Source organism: Zeus faber (genome assembly GCF_960531495.2).
Source record: "Zeus faber genome assembly, chromosome: 8".
Lineage (NCBI taxonomy): Eukaryota > Metazoa > Chordata > Actinopteri > Zeiformes > Zeidae > Zeus > Zeus faber.
This window is the reverse complement of record NC_137195.1, coordinates 8,991,212-9,007,514: the sequence shown is the minus strand read 5'-3', so window position 1 is coordinate 9,007,514 and position 16,303 is coordinate 8,991,212. Positions and strand designations below refer to the sequence as shown.

General features: G+C 44.5%; 3 protein-coding genes across 5 annotated transcripts in view; 2 read left to right on the top strand and 1 right to left on the bottom strand.

The window, feature by feature from the left end:
• The first annotated feature begins 506 nt into the window (after positions 1-506).
• On the top strand, positions 507-8,837 carry cep85 (centrosomal protein 85). Of its 3 annotated transcripts, XM_080005038.1 has the most exons (14): positions 507-592; positions 806-865; positions 966-1,094; positions 3,237-4,033; positions 4,150-4,280; positions 4,447-4,564; positions 4,672-4,857; positions 4,966-5,118; positions 5,211-5,365; positions 5,672-5,789; positions 5,929-5,979; positions 6,532-6,639; positions 6,738-6,981; positions 7,297-8,837. In XM_080005038.1, exons 2-14 carry the CDS (start codon positions 814-816, stop codon positions 7,458-7,460), a joined length of 2,406 nt encoding a protein of 801 aa, XP_079861164.1. In that variant the 5' UTR covers positions 507-592; positions 806-813; the 3' UTR covers positions 7,461-8,837. The 3 variants fall into 3 exon arrangements, with proteins under 3 accessions (XP_079861164.1, XP_079861165.1, XP_079861166.1); XM_080005039.1 differs by lacking the exon at positions 507-592 and having other exon boundaries at positions 855-865; positions 963-1,094; XM_080005040.1 differs by lacking the exons at positions 507-592; positions 806-865; positions 966-1,094 and adding an exon at positions 2,393-2,623.
• A 124-nt stretch (positions 8,838-8,961) lies between these two features.
• Positions 8,962-12,741, bottom strand: ubxn11 (UBX domain protein 11; the record flags this gene model as incomplete). Its single annotated transcript, XM_080005812.1, has 14 exons — positions 12,642-12,741; positions 12,462-12,536; positions 12,221-12,336; positions 11,616-11,719; positions 11,412-11,463; positions 11,217-11,281; positions 10,974-11,085; positions 10,654-10,871; positions 10,479-10,556; positions 10,238-10,358; positions 10,015-10,118; positions 9,564-9,637; positions 9,284-9,433; positions 8,962-9,124 (listed from the first exon to the last, which is right to left on the bottom strand). The coding sequence occupies exons 1-14, from the start codon at positions 12,692-12,694 to the stop codon at positions 8,962-8,964; spliced, it is 1,485 nt and encodes a 494-aa protein (XP_079861938.1). The 5' UTR covers positions 12,695-12,741.
• A 656-nt stretch (positions 12,742-13,397) lies between these two features.
• fez2a (fasciculation and elongation protein zeta 2a) overlaps positions 13,398-16,303 on the top strand; it is a gene marked incomplete at its 5' end in the record, with an annotated part of 9,836 nt that continues 6,930 nt past the window's right edge. Inside the window, 2 exons of the mRNA XM_080005811.1 lie at positions 13,398-13,579; positions 13,714-13,872. Coding sequence (XP_079861937.1) covers positions 13,398-13,579; positions 13,714-13,872 — 341 coding nt within the window. The remainder of the gene's footprint in view (positions 13,580-13,713; positions 13,873-16,303) is intronic.

The window sequence follows — 16,303 nt, the reverse complement described above, 5'->3', positions numbered from 1 at the left end:
CTCCCGCGTGTTTCCGCACCGGGTGGTGTTTAACTAACATCCGCCGGTGAGCACAGCAGAGCTGCGAGCACGGCTCAACTTGTGAGCGTTAAGTCTTAGCTAATTGTTAACGTCAGAAACAGTCGCTTTAATATGTCGACATTTCAGTTTGTTTATCCACAACTTGTACTCTGCGCACCCAACTCCCGTCGAGCTCCCGTCGAGCCGCTACTCAAACTTTTAAGCGGAACAACTTGGGAGAACCGTAATTAACCCGTGTTTACGGTACCCGTGCAGTCAGCTACTAGCTTGGTAGGGGTACGGCTAGTCAACATGGCTGGTGGGAGTTAGCAGAGATGTGTTTCAGTCGGACTGATCTGTTCAGCCAGATCTGGGTGGTTTCCATCCTCTCTCTATCTCTCTATCTATCTATATATCTATATATTTAAACTCTTTCCTACGAAATAATCCCACGGCGCTTCTTAATTTGGGGTGCCCTGATGCACACAGACTCCTGTAATCATTACAGCTACACCTGGCTGTGACGTTGGTTTGACGTCACACACACACACCCTCGACCCTCTACGTCTTTTCTGTCGCTGTCTTCCAACGGGTAAGACAGTTTTTAAGGATGGCAGCTCTCAAATTGATGATTATGCAATTAGTAGCTGCTGGGGAAGAAACGCTTACCAGTTTTAGTCAGAATTTATTTTGCATAAAGGTGGCAATTTCCCAAGATGATCATATAATTGGCAAAGCAAGCACAGATGTATTTCAATAATAACTTTCAAGAATTGTCTGTCTCTCCTTTTATTTTCTCAAACAGGGGATCTTATGCCACGCGGAATGTCCACCCCACAAAGATATATCGAAGAAAAACAATCGGGTAAGATCAAATTTAAAAGGAAGCTAAACTACAAAATCTGGGTCCACTTGGGATGTGTTTTAATGCCTTGTTTACAATGCTCTGCCTGTATGTTTAGCAGGGTTCACTGACATGGAGTGGCAGACACCAGCTGTGTCTGAGAAGTTCCAGAGTCGATTTGGCCGCCAGTCTGGAACAGCGGTCTGCGGGGACACCGGTCTTGGCGCCTCGACATCTGACAGCACAGAAGGTGACAGCTTTTTCATGCGCCAGCCCTGTCTGTCATACATGTTGCGTAATATGAGTTTAAATGCCTTTCCTGTTGGTCGCTACGCTCAATTTACACTTCAGACTGAATTACTACTCTTGTTAGTAACGGAATAATCTGCTCTGACAGGTTACATCAGAATGTATGGTTATGTAGCGATGCACAAGAGCTATTTCATGCAATTAGTGGATATCTCTGTAGCCCACTGCAAAGGAATAACTCACTGTAAGGAATATCAGGCAGAATTGGCAGAAAATAGTTAACATTGACACCCAAAGAGGCTCATTACATTGTACATTGCTCATAACACCCTTGTCCTTAGTTCTTCTGATGTGAATATGTTACAAATTTCAAATGTACATTAAAGCGATTCATAGTAGGAGGCCGGTTTTTCCCTCGCCACTTTTAAATGTTGAGCAATGATGCCCTTCACCGCTGCCTTGTTTTCTGTGTTGTGGTTGGGCAAATAAACAACTTGGTGTTGTTGTGCTTTAGACTATTTATAGAGCGAGAGGATCTGTTGGTGATCATCAGATGCGCTGGAGATTTGCAAGGGTAGATTGTATTGCCATCCAAAAATGCCTCAAGGCTGTTCCGCCGCTTTGGTGTTGAACCTAATTAGGTGGATGGACTTTGGGGCGGTTGAAATGTCAGCACTGGATGGCAAATGGAACTTGTGAATTTTTAGGTTGCCGACGACCATGGACGTTACATACATGCGAGGGACTTCATGATGTCATAGATTTAAATACACATTCTCGAGTTAGTCTTGTTCCATTGGTGGCAGTGTTAATTAACTCGGTGTGTCTGTTATGTTAGTCAGTATATTGTCGACCATTGCTCGAGTTAATGCGGTAGTCTATACGATGCAAAGGTGAATTTTACAGATCAGCATTTGCAAGATGTTTTCTCTGTTGGAGTAGTTTAGACTTGTTCAGAAGCTGACGAATCACCTGAGCCCGGAGGCACCCTTTGCATGTGAGCCATTCGTACCAACGTGATGATGCTGCCAAGAAGAATCTTGCTTTTATTTACTAATTGTAATTTTTGTGCACATACTGGTTTTTATTGAGGTTGTGGTCCAAAGTGAGCACAAAGATGTCTCTCATTCAGCCCTTGTTTGAGGGTGTACACATGTGATATGGTGGGAGGAGGCAAGGTGCTTAAATAAGTGGCTCCCACAGATCACTGTAACTTGAGAGGTGGGCTATAAATACCACTAACCTTTCCTGTGTGCGCCTGTTTGTGTGCTTGCTCTGGGCTTGGTACAGGGTGTTTTTAACTATTCTCTTGGACAATACTTGTTTGGTCACAGGACCTGCATACTGTGCCGCTCTCAGTCTTCTGGAGCTCTTTCAGTGGTGCACGGAAATGCAGAATAAGAAATTCTGTTTTTCAGTTAAACATTTTGCAGTTCAGTTTAGCTCGGTTGTGAAGTAATGCCAGAGCTAATAACAACTTTGTTGTGTTCTGGTGAACGCAGGTTGACCAGACTTCTGCCAGCCTCTCAGGTTTGTGCTGCTGTTTAACTTGTAGTTATGTAATATGTGTTTGTCTATAGGCTTGTGGTGATGTCTCAAAGCTTGTTTGAGTGGTTTTGCTACCGCTGTTTACTTTGATGTAAATGAGGAAGACTTAGGTAGTTATTTTTTTTGTTTTTCTTACAGACAATTTAATTCCACGTGAAGGCTTTGCAGAGAGAGTTGGGTGTGTGCTTTGGTGATATTCTTGTCGATTCTTGCATGTTGAATTGTTTAGCCATTATTCTTGAGGGTAAGTAAGTAGGATACTGTGATGCTTATTAATAATGTTAAAAAATAACATAAGTGCTATATAAGCTACATCCTACTATTTTACAGCAGGCGTACTTTCTATTGACCTACATATATCAAAAATATCTTGTTTGAAGTCTTTTTCCAGGTTTATTCAGCTAACACTAATCAACCTCCCAGTGGCAAGATCCTTCCTATTCAATGTCAAATGAGGATACCCATGAATCTATTTTTCATGTATATTATATCATTGCCTGAAAGGGTGAAAGTGCATTTCTGCATTGTCAGGGATGGCACCTCAATTGATCTAACAATCATATCGCTCCTTCATCTTCCCCTCGTATTGTTTTAGAGTTCCGCAGTTCCAGCAGCAGCCCCTCTTTCCAGCCTATCCGCAGTCAGATTCCCATCCCTACTGCACATGTCATGCCATCCACGGCCGGAGCCCCGGCCTCCAAACTCCAGTCCCGTATCCAGGAGGAGTCCCAGGCCTCTGGCGACGTTCACAGGCCTTTGTCGGGCTCACGAACCTCCAGTGGCTCAAGTTCAAAGTCCTCCTCTCTCTCCAAATCGGTGTCTTCACCCAACCTGGATGCTCAGACCGGTGTGAGTGTGGACCCAGCAGGACCTAAACAAGACTGCTTGAATCGATTTCGTAGTCTCGTTAATGGACTGGACCACTCCCTTTTTCCCACGGGGGATCACACCCGTTTGGGCGAGGGCCAGCGATTTGATACTCCTGCTGTAGAACCTACACTAAACCAGTCAGCTCTGTTGGGGGGGTTGTGTCCCGATATAAGAGTCAGACTGCAGACGACTGGCCGAGGGGACACCCTGGACCCCAGGAACGATGCCTACAAAGCCACCATGGAGCACTCGTATAAAGTCCTTCCAGAGGCCAGACCTGCTGTTCCCGGGGCGTCTGAACCCTGCAGCCACAGGGGCAGCCAGCTGGGTGCAGCTGGACCGGCAGGTGTTTACCAGAGCCAGTTAGGCCTGCAGACACAGACTATGCTGCGGGAGCATGCGGTGGCCGCGGCCTATGAACCCCTGCTGCAGGACAAATGTGGTGAATTGCCGAGCTGGCAGCAGCAGCAGCAACAAAAGCAGCAGCTGGAGAGCTTGCGGCTGCAGGTGGAGCAGATGCAGGTGAGCAAGAAGGCAAACTATGTCCGTTTTGTGGTAGGGCTGGGGGTTTATAAAACATAAAAGTTCACCTTGGTTGAGCTAATATTGTCTAATGTTTTTATGTATGGTCGGTGTAGTTGATGGCTGCTGGAGTGACTCAGTACCCATCTCTGTACTCCGCCGCCTTGCACCCAGACTCTGGCAAGTGGGATGCGGTGGTCAAATCCAATGAGAGCTTGCTAAAGGAGAAGGAGCTCATCATAGAAAGGTAAGTGTCTCAGGCCTGTTTCACGCTTCTGGATAAAAGATATCCATCACTGGGTTGACTAGAGATCCTCTTTTTATGTTCTCCAGATCATTTGTGCGTGCCTACCTGCCTGCGTGCATGCGTGTTTGTGTTTGGTTTTGATTGATTCTTGGAATTAACGTTGCAGGCAAAAGCAGCATATGGCCCTTTTGGAGCAACGTCTGAGGGAGACCGAGCTGCAAGTCCACGGAGCTCTGCTGAGCCGGGGGGCCCCGTATGGAGATGTGTGTATGCTGCGACTGCAGGTTAGCCAAACATACACGAGACAGAACCCTGCGCTCTACCCTACGTTTCCCTCCGAATATATGACGAGTGACGGCAGAACCACAACCTGACCGCGGCTTCGTTACAGGAGGCTCAGCGAGAAAATGCCTTCCTCAGGGCGCAGTTCGCCGAGCGCACGGACTGTGCTGCTCAGGAGAAGGCCGAGGCGGAGCGCCGGCTGGGAGCGGTGGAGGTGGAGACACGCCGTCTGACCGACGCGCTGAGGGAGAGCGCCGAGCGGCATGCCGAGGAACTGAAGAAGCAGGAGGAGAGAGTCAGTGCGCCCGTTCTGAAGCAGCGCCACACAAAACTGCGCCCCATGCATCACTTCAACTCTAACGTGTGTGTGTGTGTGTGTGTGTGTGTGTGTGTGTGTGTGTAGATCCGTAGTAGAGACAAGCACATTAACAATTTGAAGAAGAAATGCCAGAAGGAGGCGGAGCAGAACAGGGAAAAGCAGCAGCGGATCGAGACTCTGGAACGCTACCTGGCTGACCTGCCCACCATGGAAGACTACCAGAACCAGAACAAGCAGGTAAACACAACCCTGGTCTTACCTGCGGCGAGGGGCATATGACGTTTGTTCAGCATCAAGACATGAAGTGTGTGTGAATGCGTGCGTGTCAGCTTCTAGAGGCCGAGCAGCGGGCGGAGGAGCTCCAAGCCCGGGCGAGGGAGCTGGAGGTTTGTCTGGAGGAGGCTCGGTCGCACGCCCGCGAGAAGGAAGTACAACTGGAGGAGCAGAAACGCAGAGAGAGGGAGCTGCTCGCCACCGTTACCAGGTACACACCACACAGCTTCACCGGGGATCATATAGTCAGTGTCTTGTAGCTTTTTGAATATGTTGTAGGAAATTGGGAAACATTCTGGGATTTAATTTTTTATATAATTCATAGAAAAGTAGATGATGAAAGAATGACATTGTTAGAGAGGCGTTGAAAAAGCAAACAGATAAAGCAGAAAAGTGCTGGAAATGTGTTTTTTAATGTGCACATTCAATGGATTCAGTTTCATTTCATTTGACCCGTTACATCCCAGGCGCTCATACAGGCGCCCCTGTCCTGCGTTTTTGTGTTTTCTTTTATCAGCTTGCAGGAGCGGGTGCAAGAGGGCCTTGAGGATGGTGTGAGACTTCCTTCGCTGGACATTGAGAAGCTCAAAATGGAAAATAATGCTCTTAGGGAGGAGCAGCAGAGACTGAAAAAGGTCTGTGGGTTCACCCCCAGTTTATAAGTTTCTTTAAGCCTTAAATGACTAGGTGCTCATCTGAGCCTCTGCACGATCAAAAAATGTTCTATAATGAATCAAACAAGTGTGATTTTGAATCTGTTTTGTTCTTCTCAAGGTCATTGAGAAGCAGCACAGGATGATGGAGCAGATTGGAACCCAGCTTCGGGTACTGAAATGTTCACAAAAACTAACATGGATACTCGGCCTGAACATTATAACGTACACCCCTGTTATCCAATTCACCAGCTCAGCCATAAATCTTGCTTCATGTTGCCTATAATGTTTAGGCTTTTTTATTTTATTTTTTACGCTGTCATAGAAGACGTTTTAATTTAATATGTTTTAGCATAAAGGTCGTTGGTGGTGGTGTTGAGGGGCATTATTTTCCGAAGGGTTTCTGATATTCCGTCTCCCTATGTATGTCGATACTGACACATTTAACTATGACCTCACATTACACATTTCTGACTCTTGTCAACAAAAACTGAACTTGATAAAAGTAGAATTCATGGCAGAGCTGGTGTATTGGATTGTACAGGTGTACTGAAAAAAGTGCACACTGACTGCATGTGCTGTGAATGTTTCTGCTTTTCTTGGTGTGTGTGTGTGTGTGTGTGTGTGTGTGTGTGTGTGTGTGTGTGTGTGTGTGTGTGTGTGTGTGTGTGTGTGTGTGTGTGTGTGTGTGTGTGTGTGTGTGTGTGTGTGTGTGTGTGTGTAGACCTTAGAGGAGCAGGCGTCTCAGGAGGAGAGCAGCGCTCAGGCTCTCAGGGAGGAGGTGTTCGTCAAGGAGCAGAGTCTTCTACAGCTCCGCACAGCCATGACGGAGGTAAGGAGGCGGACCGCACCGGAGACGGGAGCTTATTATTATTATTATTTTTTTAATAAGGCATCTAGAAATTGACTTTGTTGTCCGTCCTGTTGTAGCTGTCGTCCCGCAACCAGGACTTGATGGAGCACAATCTGACGCTGCAGGAGAAGATGGGGAGTTCAGAATGGAAGCACGCCCACGCGTCGACCCCGGCGCCGCAGCCGGCGGCGGCCCGTCTCACCCAGAGGCTCCACGCCGAGATGTCATCCTGCCTCTGCGACCTGCGCTCCCTGTGCAACGTTCTGACCCAGCGGGCGCAGGGGCAAGACCCCAACCTGTCCCTGCTGCTGGGCATCGCACGTAAGCCCTGCTTCACACTCAGACACGCCCTCCTATTAGTGAGGGACTGATGCCAAAATGAATGCTGCTCACTGCTGGAAGCATTTTAAGGCAGGGGTGGGGAACCTTTTTCCTGTCTGGGTCCAGATGAATAAATGTCAAATAATATATAAAAAAATATAGGCAAAGTTTCAACACACTGCAGAAACATAAAAAAATATATAACTGCTACATCAGATCTACCCCTGATTTTAAGATGAGAGCTTCCTTTTTAGAGGTTCCAGGCCACTGAAATGCCACAAAATGAGCAATCTCACAACGGTGCTTTTATTCCAGTTCCGCCCCCGGTGGGAGAGCAGCTGGAGGACTGGATGAGTGCGGAGGTGTTGCAGAAAAAGCTGGTGGAAGCGCAGCAGCTCCGCCGGGACGTGGAGGAGCTCCGCACGACAGTCTCGGATCGTTACGCGCAGGACATGGGTGAAAACTGCACCACCCAGTAGCCTGTGGCACACGGGGTGACCGGTGGATGACTGGAATGGGACGTTTCCAAATCAAAATGTTTTTATTTGGTTTTTTTTAACTTCCAAGTCAATGCTAGATACTTTTTTTTTTTTTTGGCTTTGGCTGGGACTAGTCCTCATGGTTTCAATCATTTCTTGGGAAATGCTCAGCATATTCATCCTTTTGCTAATACCTTTATATCAGTCCAAGGGCTACCAGGAAACAAAGAACTGAACTGTGTGTGTGTGTGTGTGTGTGTGTGTGTGTGTGTGTGTGTGTGTGTGTGTGTGTGTGTGTGTGCGTTTTCTCTTGTCATTGCATTGTTTTATGATGTTTTCCTTCAATAATATAAAGGAAAGACCTTTGAGTAACTATGACCATAGATATATCTTATTTAAATCTTATATTCCCTCCGGAGCGGGGTGAAACAGGATGTGGTTGACAATCAACTGGAAACATTTAAATATGTTGTATTGTTTTTTTTGTGTGTGAATTTAACAGGAAAATGTTCCTATTATGCCGTTATTTAAGACGGTGAACCACGGAACATTCAATTTAGTTGACATGACGATGATAGTAGGGCTACAACTACAAGTAAAGAACATTCTAACACTAAACAACACTGTTCGGCTTCAGAGGTCCTGGTGTCACACGGACTCTGGTCCAGAGCGTTGCGCTGCTCTCAGAATGTTTCTCGACTTTTCTCAACTTGACGTTTCAGTTTGAAATGAACAAATTCCAGCACGTGCCTCAAACATAAAATCAAATTCGTTTCGACCAGATTGAGACCTGGTGTTTCAGCAAAAGGATAATCAATACATTCCTCGACTCCCGATTGTAACTAATACTTAAGAGCTGCCCGATCGTAACTAATACTTAAGAGCTGCCATGAAGCCTGTCGATGCCTTAACGCTGTTCTTTGTATGAAGCCTGTCGATGCCTTAACGCTGTTCTTTGTAGAAAACTGTTAATCAAGTGTTGTTTTTATTTCGTGAATAGTTGGCTTGTGATTGTGATCTAAGGTAGAATGGATCTATTGTTAGGGTTACCGAACAATCGGATTAAAATAGGCTCTCACATGGGTCACCCAGGACGGAAAGACATTACATTAAGTTGTTCCTTATTTATTTCTGTTATGGTGACCTGCTAACTTGTTCCAGTTCATAACAAGGGACATCACCCGTGCAGGTGTGTAACTTACAGAGGAGTTTCAACACAGTTGTCTTTTCCAGGGTTTTATTTTGTTTTTTTGGGGACGTCAGAAACCACACGCCTTAACATCTCAGAAACATGAAACGAAATGCAAAAGAGGTTTATATTTTCACAAGTTGTTTGATTGTATTTCATATTTTAGGAATAAAGAACCTTTTTAACAATCCTTTTCTGTTATTATTTCTCTCTTCTAGTCACAAGCATATCCCGCTCGCTACACTGCAATTCTCATCGGCTTGGATATTGAGAAATTGTTTTTTAGGAATTGTACATATTTAGTGGTTTTCACTACAATGAATGGTGGCTTAGCGCTGGGCCAGCACCCGGTTTAGGTCTCAGCAGCAGAGTAGCGTTTGAAGTCAGTCCACAGGATTGAATCGTCTGGGAGACGTCGCTGTAGCAGTGCCGTGGGAACACGCTGATGATGTCATATCCTGAAGTAGACCCCCCTCTGCAGATCAGGAAATGAGGAAGGTCTGGTGAGCTCTTCTCACATAACTCCCATCACAACACAAACACAATTCCTAAGAGGGGGTACAAACGATGAGCAGGGTCGGCCCTCCTTCCAACAGTTAATGATAGGGAATTAGTGTCCATCCCACAGTCTTACCTGTGTTTGTCCAGGTACCGGCGAAGATGGCCTATTGTTTCTGAAAAGTGCATTGTAACTAGATAACTGCGATCCCCAGCTTCTGACTTGACCCGCAGTGTGGCAACGTCAGGGACCAACGGGGGCAGAACACCGTTGCAGACGTCCTGCCTGAGTAGAAAAGGACGACAGCGCACCTGAACACGTTCTAGTCCTGCCGTCAACGTTAATTTTTTTTTTCCCCCCCAAATGTCCGCTAAGCAAAGGGACGTCTAGAAAACAATTGCCGTTTGAAACGTACCTCTCTTTCAGAGCCTGCAGTGCTGGAGTAGCAATGCGGGTGACCGCGGTGTTGTCCTGGGCGTCGGAGGAACCCTTTATTAGAAAGATAAGATAAACCTTTATTAGTCCCACAACGGGGGAATTTACATTGTTCCAGCAGCAAAAAGGGGACAGCAGAAAATAGAGAGCATATTAAGGTTCACACTATAAACAATATAAAATATATAGAAAACATAAAATAAAGAATCATATATAGGAACCAGATTAAGTGTATTGCACATATCTTGACACATTGCACATCAGGGATTGCACTTATTTTATTTTATTATTAATTTTTTTTTTATATAAAAAAAAAGACATCCCCCTCTGTAGCGAGGGGCAAGTTCAGTCAGACCGCAATTAAGTTGTAAATAAAGGGAACCCGCGCCCCCGCGTTTGACATGATGAGCATGGCCGCGGGGAAGCCTTACCTGGAGAGTCGCCTTCACCGAGTTCCTGATGTCGATCACTCGACCAGCCCTGACGACCACCTTGGGCAGCCTGTTGAGGAACTGCTCCATTGTCCACGTCTTACCTGTGAACAGCCGGAGAGGGTCCGACCTGTCACTCCACTCCACACTCCAAAGTGCAAAACTGAGCCTCATTACGCGTGGTTCAGAACGGCGACTTATTGTGCTGTCGTGGTGAACAGACCGGGCCTCGCGAGGAATCCTTCGTTCGCCTTTTCTGTCGCCCCGCCGACAACCCGTCCTTTCCCCGGAAAACCCGACCGGCGGCGCTTCGCCAAGAACTCCTCGTCGCGCCTGTCGTGCACCTGCGAAGCAAGATCAAATGGCGTTTCCTTTCCGCGACGATTATACAAACCCTATGGGAGGTCATATTTACGATAAGTCACATTCCCGATATTTCGGCAATATTTATCAGGTCGACGCACTTCAAAAGGCACTCCATCTGGGTATCTGTCCCGGATCTCGGAGGGAAAATATCCATCCATCAGATCTTGCATGCAGTGCTGTGAACATAAGAGCAACATCAATGCGCTAGATTTTAGAAAATATATCCGTTATTTCCACTGGCGGTTTTTCTCTTCGGTCTGGATGAGCTTTTACCTGCGTGCTGGGGTCCTGGTAAGAGCGGTACGGGCCGTCAAACATGGAGACGCCGTTGCTGTACAGCCTCAGCGGGATCGGCTCCCGTTTCGCCAAATGGGCTCCCGTGGCCGTCGCCTGCACGAAGGACTCGCCCTCGCCGGCCATGACGTTCAGCTCTTTGACGTTCCGCAGAACGAGGTCAAAGTCCATGCGGAAGTCCGGGACCCCAAGGGCGTCTGTAAGAGAACGCATGTCGAAAATCTCTCTTCATTTGTTTTGCTTTTTTTTTTTTTTAAATCCTTTCGAGATGTAATGAAGATCAGCGTGTGATGAAGCACCTGGCTGGTGCAGGCGGATGCCCGAGCTCTGGGCCCGTGCAGCCCCAGCCTCCTCCGCAGGTATACTTTCTCCGTCTCCCACCCAGGTCAACCCGTAGTCATTAAGAAAGCTCTGCCACGGGAAAAAACAGAACCGCAAATTGAGGCGCAAAATGCGCTGAACATCAAATTGAAATTTTGTTTTAAGTTTGTCGAACTCAAGTCAAAAGTATGAATTTATCGTTTCACCTCCATTGCGTTTACTTGAGCCTGCAGCAGGTGGCAGGTCCTCACGATGTTATCTTTGTCATTCAGATCCATCTTCTTCTCTAAAGGGACATAAAAAAGAGTCCATTTGGTGGATGTGCCAATTCTGGAATAACCTTTTAGATTACACATACTGTACTTCTGCATTCAACCCTGCGAGGGCCCGGCCCTTCATTTCAAAGAGGGAATTACCTGATGTTTTTAAAGGATTTAATCTCTGCTGCAAGACGGCAATCTTTTTATCCTTTGGATTCATAAAGAAAAATGAAGAAATAAATCAATACCTGCAATAAAGTGCGTTAAACCTATAGGCTGAGGCTAAGATCACTTTTAATCAGTGATGATGAGGGTATTTAAAAAAAAAACGGTTTCTAGGTGGAGCTGGTCTGTGCTTACCTTGCTTTCAATCTCCTGTGCTTGGCTCTGCACCTTCATCTCCAGCTGGGTCAGACGCTGCATCATGGAGGACATCAGCTCCAGGTCACTCGGCGGACTGCCTGCTTGAGACACGCACGCACGCACGACGCACACACACACATACTAGGAATTCAAGAAAATGGAGGCTAAAAATAATAATTAAATAAAAAAGAAGTAAAGGTCAAATTAAAAATCGGATTAAAAATTGAATTACATTGTCAAATATATACAAATAGCCCCCCAAAACACAGAAACAGTCAGATATATAAAGATATAGAAATGTACAAAATGTGGTTTACGTTATAATTATAAATTATTATTATTACCATGTGCTGACTAGATTATTACAGTATGTACAGTGTAATACCATTGGAATGCAAGTAACCATGTTGCCTAGACCTTAAGTGTAAAGGACAACAATGTTTTATTAATCAACATTTAACAATGCATTGAGTTCAAGAAAATGTACATTTAGAAATGAATAAGAATAACTGAATTTAAACATTTGGCCTACTAACAGCTTACGTATATATATATATATATATATATATATATATATATATATATATATATATGTGTATTACCTTTCCTAAGTGAGGCTTTTGCCTTAGAAGTGGAGGGCAGATTATCAGGGTCAGAATGAGCCATGAAAGCAAAGTTTAATCCAGATGTCTGATTATCACGTGCGTCCTCACAAATTCTGAAAAACATAGATAAGCAACGGTGGAGTTTCAGTCACAAAACTCAGGGAATCACACACATTACTACCAGGGCTTCCCAGGGCTGCTCCGTGGTGCGAGAGCGCGCCTATGATTGCTGGCCTACCTGAGAAAATACTCCTCCTGAATTCCCCCTGAACACTCCTCCTTGATACTCCTCCTGAATACTCCTCCCTTGCTCCTGTCGAGCAAATATCATCGACGTGTGTGTTACTCTTACTGCTTGGACTTTCAAGTTGCAGTTGAGAATCTTTTTTTTTTTTTTTTTTTTTCACTTATAGCTCACCCCTGGAGAGGCAGGTGCTTCGTTTTCTTCAACATGGACAAAGGGGAGCTCATCGCCTTGTTTTAAGGTCCAAACACCGATCTGCTGACTCTAAAGTGGAGCGAACTGAAAAAGAATACACACGACCGAAATAGAATACCCGACATGCCTGAAGGAAGAGCTTGTGCTGCGCTTTCTTTTCCCCGTGCGTGGCCAATGATTGTTTGGAGTCTGTTGCCCCTGGTTACGGAACACAAAGCGAGTCAGTCGTTTCCAGGGTTATGGAGGCTTGTACGGAACTTTGTTGAAGCGTTAGTCCAGTTTGAGAAATGAACATTTAATTCCACAAAAAAATCGTAGTTTAATGAAGCGAATGGAAATATAATGTAAATAATTATAACGTTATAATTATAACAATTATTATTCTACTCCTACTGCTGCTACTAATTATCTATTTATTTTATTACTTGTTATTGCTATTATAAAATATGAATACCAAAGTAATTATAATAATGTCAATAATCATTATATCATTTTGATCATTGATACTACTATAACTAATAATAATAAGAATTTAACACAAAACAATAACAAGAATAATGGCGGTATTATTATGATCATTTTTTCCTTTGTTTGGATAGATACGATTATTATTATTATTATTATTATTATTATTATTATTATTATTATTATTATTATTATTATTATTATTATTCATTTTATGATTATTAGTAGTAGTAGAAGTAGTATTTTTTGTTTTTTCATTCAGAGACCGTCATGCCGCCCGTGTCCGGCTGGGGCCGCTGTTCAGGCGGTGACCTCCAGAGGATGCTGTGGCCTCCGTTCGGGCATCCATCATTCATCGTCAGGCTGCGGAGCCTGGAGGGAGGCGGGCGGCCATGGCGGCGCCCCTTGCGCATGTCGACGACGATCGGCAGGATTCGACCGCGCTTCGGACGGTTTCGAACCGGGAGCCCCGAAAATGCGGCGTCAGAAGCGGCGTCGCCGCCGCCGGGGAGGCGGACGCGGACGCGGACGCGGCGGCGGCGGCGGGGGTCCCGGTCCCGGACGAACTCCCCGAGCTGCGCGGCAGCGTTTCGGGAGACGTGTCCACGTTCAGGTCGATGGGGGACCTCGTCAAGGATTTCGACCAGAGGTTGGCGGTTTGCTTCCGAGACCGCGACACGGACACGGACCCCGTCGCCCCGGTCGGTGTGATCGCGGAGGAGACGCTGCTGCTGCGGGACGACCGGTGCGTGCTTCACCAGTTTGGTGTTACTGAAGTCCGTGTCACATTGGAGGCTGGTGGCTGCGGGTTCAGCTCGAGAAACATTCAATAACTTTATATCCGTCACAAATGTTTCATCACCCCCTTTTCATCAAGTGTTTCTATAAATTACGGAAATAATAATAATAATAATGGTGATGATAATAATAATAATAATAATAATAATAATAAATATCTAATGATAATTATAATAATAATAATAATAATAACAATAATAATACTACTACCACTACTACTACTACTACGACTAATAATAATAATAATAACAAATATATAATGATAATTATAATAATAATAATAATAACAATAATGATACTACTACTACTACCGCTACCGCTACCACTACTACCACTACCACTACTACTACTACTACTAATAATAATAATAATAATAATAACAATAATAATAATAATAATAATAATGAAGTTGTTATAATAACAATACCTCTAAGTATCATTCATGGGGGAAAAACCCAAATGTCTCACATCAGCCAATGTATAAATTCCAACAGTTTATAAACCAGAAGAGCTGACACCCTCAAACCAAATCGTTTTGGAAAGTTGACCTGAAACATCGACTATTTCTTTTTTTCTGGACTGCAGCCAATGAGATGGGATATGTTGGATCATGTCTATCCCCCCCCCCAACACAAATTAAGGTCCTACAGTATGAACCACACCCCATACACAAACACTATACAGTACTTTATAATAATGTACTAGACTGTACTACACTGTACTGAACTGCACCATACTACACTGTTCAATACTGTACTATGTTATATACAGTGTACTACACCATACAATACTTTACTGTGTTATATACAGTGTACAACACCATACAATACTTTACAATGTTATATACAGTGTACTACACCATACAATACTTTACTATGTTATATACAGTGTACTACACCATACAATACTATGTTATATACAGTGTACTACACCATACAATACTAAGTTATATACAGTGTACTACACCATATAACACTTTACTATGTTATATAGAGTGTACTGTACGTTACTATACTTTACTAGACTGTACTATACCATAAAGTGCAATAAAATAAACTGGACTGAGGAACGAAGGACCCAAAGTTGGAGAGAAATGTAGTGAGGGAAGGCAGGGATGACCCCAGATAGCCCAGTTTACCCACAGGGAGACATACCGGGCTGGTGGCTGGATCAGAAAATAGATCATCCTACTGCTCTGCGCTGCCTTAGTCATAGGCAGGCACTTCGCATGGAACGTTTCATATTTGATTTGGTCAAACGTATCATTTACATCAGACCAAGAGGCCTGCAGCGCCACTGTTTTCCGTGCCCTTGAGGACGAATTTGAGGCAGTACACAGTGGGTGTTGTCCAGGGTTCTGCAGAGGCTCTTTGGGCCAAGGGAGGGGACGTCCAGGCCTTCACGAAGGAGGGTAGACCAAGGCGCCAAATCTGAAACCGCAGGGCCCGAACCCAACAGTCACTGGTTTCCTGGCAAAAAGAAGAATGCTTTCACGCCGGCAAAAGCCACAGTGACTGTTGACTCGTATTCAGATGAGCCAGAGTTCTGTTGCCTTTTCAGCTGAACCGTCTTTGTGTGAAAAGTGTGTGAACTGCAGACGATGGACCCTTAGAACTTTTGACATCTTCCCTGCTGTGATGTCATAATGGCACAGTATCCATAGCAACCGTAGAATCACTCACATTGGTAGAGTGAGTGTATGTGTGCGTGTTATCTACACAAAATATAAAAAAATGTGTACTTTCTATACCTCTCCTTTTTGTTTCTGTTACAATGTTCTTGTCCTTTTTAACCTTTCTCCACTTGCCCCTGTCATTATAATATATTGTCAGATCTGGCCAGCAATTCAATTTAAAAATGCAAAATGCTTAATGAATGCGCACAATGTTACTTCACGTTTCTGCATATAAAACAGAACAAAATAGAATTAAACAAAGACTATTACGTGTCCATTTTCACGGGTCAACTGGTTTATTGTTTTTTTCTTTAGGTTTATTGTTTCTTGTGCAGAGACATTTCTCTACTGTCTATGAACTAATTGATTTGTTGGCTTTTATTGTTTCCGCTGGGATGAAGGAAGTATCTGTTATACTGTTTATTGATATTCTATCTATCTATCTATCTATCTGTCTGTCTGTCTGTCCGCCCGTCTGTCCGTCTGTCCGTCCGTCCGTCCGTCTGTCTGTCTGTCTGTCTAAAAGATTAGTGCATTTTGAAGGGCTGAATACCTCCAAAAAGAAACTAACTTTGCTTTGACAAACTGGAGGCTGCAGTACATGTGTAGTGAAATCAAAGGATCACTTATATTTTTTATTGGTATTATTCTATACATTATTCTCACAGTGCTCATGAAGAACTGTGAGGAAAAGTGCAAACTG